We start from the raw sequence: 7,016 nt of genomic DNA on the forward strand, positions 1-7,016 counted from the left end.
GGATATCCATATCTATTGACATCACTACTTTCTATAAAAAAAATACGTACTAAACACGGTGAATCATTCGAGCACCGTGAATGATTCACCGTATTCAACTTAACATATGAGTTTCGGCCCTGCCATTTTTGCAAATTAAATTTTGACAGGATAAAATTTGCCAGGAGGCTAAATGCAAAATAAAACCCATTGCTTCTTATTACCTTAGATATAATAAATCTAGGGCCCAGATTTCTTTGTAAATGCATCGTGACCGTTACTATGATGCGCCAATCTCTATACGGCATCTCATATTCCGCATACACGGGCGCACCGAATATTGTAGAATCCTCCTCCTGAGTCCTAACCTAACTCCCACCGAAATCCCTCACGTTGTACATTAATGACAGTGTAACTTCCGCTGTCTAGGGCCATGTAAACTACAGCGAAAAGAACAAGTAACTAATCGAAACGCGGTTTAGTTCAAGCTCATACACCGCAAATACAAGTGTCTTCTGTTACACTCTCTTCGAATCATCAAAGCCGTAACCCGATCTATGTTTCAAATCAATCAAGACCCCATCATACCCTAATTGCGTAATTAAGCTAATAATTAATAGTTAATTAATAATTATTAACTAATAATTAATACCGCACTTCTCCTTCCGTCTGTATTCAAGCCACTGTTCACACTAGAGCAGAGGAGTTTTTTTGCTAGCCTAGAAACCCTAGGGGTGGAGAGAGAGAAAGCGAAGCGAGCTTCGTCGCGGCGGGGCCTTTGCGTGCGCGACGAAGAAGACGTGCTCTCGAAGCGATTCTTCGTGTGTTGGGTTTCGGCGGGGGAGGAGCGGCGAAGCGCTTCTTCGACTTCTGCGGCGGTTTTCACTCTTTGTTGTTCTCTATTGTGCCGGCACGGGATTCGGTTTCTACGGGGCTCACGCTGTCGATCTATCGCCGATCTTTAGGGTTTTCGGAGTTGGTGGTACGCAATCTTTTTTGATTTTTGATTGGAGTGGTGAATTGGTAGGGTTTGGGGATGTGAATTGGGGAGAAATGGAGGAGGGGAGCGTGAAATGTGGAGAGAATGTGAATGAGAGCGCTAGTGGTGGGAGGCCGCCGAATCCGCTTGCAGGTAGTTTCCGGCAGACGCCGTGCAAGCCAACGCTTGTTCGCCATAGTTTTGTGAGTACTCCTTACATTTCTCTTCAATATTTTACTTTGGAGTTTGGAGGTTTTGTAGTTTATGTTTCAAATTTCACCATAAATTGTGGTTGTGGTGTTTTACAGTAGATCGTGGATGTAGGCAGTTTGTTTAAGATCATTACTTTAATGGCATGTTTGGTTCATGATTGGAATAGGAATGAAAAATGGAATCGAATTGCTTTGTAATAGGAAATGGAATGACGAATCATTCTACAATGTTTGATTCATTATTAGAATGAATATCGGAATGGAAATTTAGAATTTTTGAGAGAGGATTTTAGTTAAGAAATAGGAAAGTAATGAAGTGAGGAGGAGATGTTGATGAAGAAAGATCTTGAGTAGTTTACTTTGGAATGGGCTAATCCGGGATTCAAAGCCGGATTGGGCAATAAATGGATTTGGTCATTTCCATTCCAGAGTGGAATGGGATTCGGAATCTGATTCCTATAAAGCAAACAACAACAATCGGAATCAATGAATCCCATTCCGATTCAATAGTCTTTAATAGGTGAACCAAACATGCCCTAAGTTCGTTTCACTTTGTGTTGCCTTTGTTACTGAATTATGATTCAAGTTCTTTTTTTTGTACTTTCACGTGAGGGTCACTCATCCTGCTAGATTTAATTGCCATGATATCATTTGTTTATATTTTATACTTTATTTGTTGCTCACTCTAGTTGTTGACGGGGAGTAGGTGCTTGCTTGTGGAAACTGTGAAGCATTTTACTTTTATTCAACAACAAAATGCAATTTAGATGAACAGTCTCCGTTATGTTATGTAAGATATTAGTTATAAAGATGCAAGAAGTAAGATAGTTTGATTTTATCACTATGGGGAGTTTTTTATTTAATATATTATAACAACCCTCCTGTATACAATAAGTATTGTTGAAGTGTGGAATTGTATCTGCTTTTTAGTTCAGTTTTGAGAAGCCGTATATGATAAGTTACAATGATACACATCTAGTGTATTAGAGGTTCTCAACCTTTTATAGCAATCTCTCCAGCTGCGTAAGCTATAATGCTCTCTTGAACTGTGCTTCTCTCATAAATAGATTGTGCTTTTTTAACAGTTATGAATTATGGCTATAAATGGTTTGAGTCTAGGCTGAAACTCCAAAACTAAAACTAAGGTCTCACACCAATCCGAACTGAAACACTCCAGTTTCAGCTACACAAAGTCCAAAGACGGTTTCTAGGAATGTTAATCCAATTTAACCGAACTAGCTTTTATGATATAATCTTGTTAATTTTTGAATTTTCTATATTATTTCATTTATCGCTGTTTGATACCTTTAATATATGACAATACAAAGCGTGTTTTTTTGACAGGTACCATGAATATCACTTTGATATGTTGGAATGTTGGGTAGTTTAGTTTTATTTTGAGTCTTTAGATTCCTTGTATTTATTTGATTGTTTTGAGAAATTTTACAACCTTTGGCAAATAACCCAAAATAAAACTCAAGACTGCCAAAACTGCCGAAACATTTCATTTTGGCGAAGAACTGATGCTGAAACTGAAACCTAGTTCTTGAACCATGTTACACTAGGTAGGAGCTCAAGATAGCGACCGTCTTAGGTGTTGTATGGATTGCAAACACTCATCAAGGACTAAGATCAAGTCTTGGCCTAGGACTTTTGGGCCCTTGCATCATGCCTGAGTTAGTAGTTCCAAGTCGTCCATTGACAATAGATTCTTAAAGATCTAATACTTCCCTTTTTAGCTGAAGTTTTATTATCTCTTACTTTTATACTACAGGTGGAGAGCAATGTGTTTTATAGGAATGATGTCAGGGACATGTATTTCATGTTTATCTGCATATGAAATGAGACCATAGGAAATTCTACCTGTGAGCGTGTTTTTGTAACATACTAACATCATACTTTGCTTTAGAGTCCTATTTGGTTTGGCTTTTGGACCAGCTTATTTACTTCAAGCAGTAGTTAGGCATTTAACAAACAAAAAATCAAAGCATTTACTATATGGTGAAGCTGAAATTAATTATGGTGAAGCTGAAATTAATTTTTGGGTCCCAAAAGCAGGAATCATGCAGCTGTTTGGTGGGTATTTTTGTAGAAATCTGTTTGTGCTTCTTCGAGCACCTCTACTCAAAAAAAATTTTCACAGAAGCTCCAACATGGTTCAAACTGGCCCTACGTTTGACGTCATTGGTTACCAAACTCATATGTAGCAGTTTATTCTTTATCCAGCTGTGGATGGCTTCTTTCATGGCTTCCTCCATGATGGTTTTTTGTTACTAATTTGGTTGTTTAGCAGGTGAAGACGAGATCAGTCAATGTGTCTTCCGAGCCTGAAATGAGCTCAGAAAATTGTGAAACTGAGTTTGTCCCTATTGTACGTTCTGGAGGTTGGGCTGATATTGGATTCCGGCAGAGTATGGAGGATGTGTATGTTTGTTGTGACAACTTCATGCAGGATTATGGGCTAAAGAATTTCTGTGATGGACCTTATGCTTTCTATGGGGTATGCTCTTCAGTATGATAAAATGGCAAGACATGTCTGTAGATTGATATGCTTGGAAAATTATCCCTGCAAATTTGTCTTTCTACATATATGCCTCTGTAAAATCTAAATTTTCATACAAACCCCAAGAAACTGTAGTCTCACCCTCCCCCTTGCACCGTCGCGCGCACACAAAACCTTACCTTAAGATGGGTAGTTCTGCAGATCATGGGGTGGGATCTCTTTTCTTTCTGTTAACTTGTAGATGTGTGTTTTACCAAGTTCGATGTCTACAAATGTTTCTTTTATAGGTGTTTGATGGGCATGGTGGAAAGCATGCTGCTGACTTCGCTTGTAGCAATATACCAAAATTCATCATTGAAGATGTGGGTTTTCCTATGGAGATCGAGAGGGTGGTTTCCTCGGCATTCTTGCACACTGATACTGCTTTTGCAGAGGCTTGCTCTCTCAACTCCTCTGTTGCATCTGGTACTACTGCATTGGCTGCCCTTGTCATTGGAAGGTAGGCCTAATTCCACAAACTTAGTTGTGTAGTAGTGTTACTATTGCTCTTTACTTGTGAAATACCGTGATTTTCAGGTGGTATTTGGCGTTTGGTGTCTTCTGTCTCAACCCCTATTTTTGGCATAAGCTAAATAAGAAGCCTTGTTCGTAGCTTGTTTTTGAGCCAATATTGCCTGTTCTGAGTTTTAAGCTAGAAAAGACCGAGCTATCTATTATATTGTTCACTACAGTGATCTTTCTAGCTATTTTGTGGTCATTCATTTGGTTTTAACTTTGATTCATAACTGAAGTACCCTATGAGTTCTCCAACGGTGTTTTGAGTACCCCAGAATGACTTAATTCTACCCAAAATGACTTATTCTGGGGTCATCAGCTATTTACTTTTTTCCTGCGTCAAATATAGACTTTAGTCCATTGAAGTTTGACCTTGATTTCAATTTTGTCCTCAATAGTTTTAATTGTAATGATGTAGTCCTAGAAGTTTGTTCTGCATGAAAACTAAATTGTTCTATTGGTCTATTATCTGAAATCATGCCACGTCAGTACAATCATAAGATCTTGCTTTGTTGAAACTGCAACTCTTTAAGTAAGAAACAGAAACCGAGTTCAAATTTTGGGGACTAGATTGTTAAAATTGAAACTATTGAAATCAAACTACATGGAGCAAATTGTTTTAATTGAAACTCTATAAGGATGAAAATGAAGTCTGCTCACACTTTGACTTAATTTGTAACAACCCTCTTTTTTCTTCATTCAATTTTCTAGGTCTCTCGTAGTGGCGAATGCCGGTGACTGCCGTGCTGTCCTCTGCCGCAAGGGCAAGGCCATCGAGATGTCGCGGGACCACAAGCCAGCCTGTAGCAAAGAAAAGAAACGCATTGAAGCTTCTGGTGGGTACGTGTATGATGGCTACCTGAATGGCCAGCTGAACGTGGCCCGAGCAATTGGTGATTGGCACATGGAAGGCCTCAAGGACTCCAATGGCCTTGGGCCCCTGAGTGCAGAGCCCGAGGTAATGGAGGTTAAGCTCATGGAAGAGGACGAGTTCTTAATAATGGGCTGTGATGGCATTTGGGATGTCTTCAGGAGCCAGAATGCTGTGGACTTCGCACGCAGGAAGCTACAAGAGCACAATGACCCAGTTGTGTGCTGTAAAGAGCTTGTCGCAGAAGCGCTTAAGAGGAGGAGCGGGGATAACTTGGCAGTGGTTGTGGTGTGCTTCCACTTGCGGCCACCGCCACCTTTGACTGCACCGAGGCCCAGGGTGCAGAGGAGCATATCTGCTGAGGGGCTTAGGGAGCTGCAGAGCTTCTTGGATAGTTTGGGTAACTAAAGTCCGAAGGAGGATTATGGGATTTAATTAGGTGGCTTTTCTTTGTTACTCTTGATGATGTTGCGTTTCTAGGTTTAGGGGTTTAGCTGCTATCTCTTTGCTTTTCTAGTTTTCTTGCTGAGATGGTGTTGAGTAACTTAGAGAGAGGTATCTGCCAAATTGTAACATACGCGGCCGTCGAGGTTCCTTCTTTTGCCATTACAATCAAATATTGCATTGGATTTTAAGTGGTGCTTTCCTTAACCAGTTCTTAAAAATAAATTACTCTAACTCGGTGTTCATGATGCAGCAACCAAACTCATCTGATGTAGCTGTCATCTTTGATATGGATGTCTGCAGCATCTACGAGTGTATAGACTGGGGCGTGCATGCTGGGTACTGCAAGTTGTATAGCTGATGCAAAGGTTGTGATTTGTGAACAGCAATCTCGCTGAAATGCTAGCATCGAACATCTGACTGGCCTTGGCTTAGCTTCCCGAAGAGTTTCTCTGCTCCGAGAAGGTGTTTGGCAACTAAAAAGCACCTCTAAATTTCCTCTAAAAAATTTCTCTACTCTGAGAGGCTAGGTGTTAGGCAACTAAACTGTCTGAGAACCTTGGTCCTGGCTGGGATGAGGTATTAAGATATCAAAAGTTGTCTTGCGAGAGGAAGCCAGTGGGAGGGTTTTTACGGTGAAAAGTTATTTGCTCTTCAGACAAAGAATAATGACTCGAATTGCCATGGGAAAGTCGGTAAAATTGGTGACTAATGTTGAATACGAATAGAATAACTAGAAACATTGAAAGAATGACTCGAATTGCAATGGGAAAGTCGGTAAAATTGGCGACAAATGTTGAATGCGAATAAAATAAATAACTAGAAACATTGAAATGTGCAGCAACTGAAGCAGCAGCACCAAGAGCGAGAAAATCACGGTACTCTCCACCTCGAACAAACAGAACCACTAATGAAGCGGGCGGGCAACAGAGATTTACTACAGGGTTAAGAATTCGGCGATCTAATAGTACTTCAGGTCACGCCCCTTTCACTTAACTAATAGTCGGCGACTTCAGCTTTTTCGTCGCCGACCTCACTACTCTTTTTGACCGCTCAAAAGGCCGTCTCTGCGGAGGCTGCACCCTTCATCCTTCATCCTCCCTCGATCGCCCATCCTGGGAGTGCATCATCTTCATCTTCTTCTTCTCTCTCCAGCTCTTATGCTACACGTATCAAAATGAATCCCTACTTTCCTTGCTTTGATCCATCATGTTCCTTGCTCTGTGAGCAATGCTGCGACCTTTTCTTCTTCTCAGGTACGTCTCGAGTTCTACATATGTTTTGTTTTCGATACCTGTTGTTGGATTAAATAGCAATATCTTTGCAATTTCAAACTGTTCTCTTAGTAATCTATATGCGCATACTGTGATTCAAAGTTGTTGTTGTTATTGTTTTTTCTCTTTTTCTTTCCTTTCAAATTTACGGTACTGTCTTGTTCGCGAATGCTTTTAATCGATGTTCCTCTTAGAAGCA

The 7,016-nt window shown here is 40.3% G+C and overlaps 1 protein-coding gene across 4 annotated transcripts; it reads left to right on the top strand.

The window, feature by feature from the left end:
- Positions 1-646: 646 nt before the first annotated feature.
- On the top strand, positions 647-5,750 carry LOC109704129 (probable protein phosphatase 2C 57). 4 transcript variants are annotated; one of them, XM_020224856.1, is made up of 4 exons: positions 647-1,161; positions 3,461-3,670; positions 3,961-4,172; positions 4,940-5,750. In XM_020224856.1, exons 1-4 carry the CDS (start codon positions 1,033-1,035, stop codon positions 5,505-5,507), a joined length of 1,119 nt encoding a protein of 372 aa, XP_020080445.1. In that variant the 5' UTR covers positions 647-1,032; the 3' UTR covers positions 5,508-5,750. The 4 variants fall into 4 exon arrangements, with proteins under 4 accessions (XP_020080445.1, XP_020080446.1, XP_020080448.1 ...); XM_020224857.1 differs by having other exon boundaries at positions 3,464-3,670; XM_020224859.1 differs by having other exon boundaries at positions 1,055-1,161; positions 2,515-3,670.
- Positions 5,751-7,016: the final 1,266 nt, after the last annotated feature.

This window comes from Ananas comosus, unplaced genomic scaffold (assembly GCF_001540865.1).
Source record: "Ananas comosus cultivar F153 unplaced genomic scaffold, ASM154086v1, whole genome shotgun sequence".
NCBI lineage: Eukaryota > Viridiplantae > Streptophyta > Magnoliopsida > Poales > Bromeliaceae > Ananas > Ananas comosus.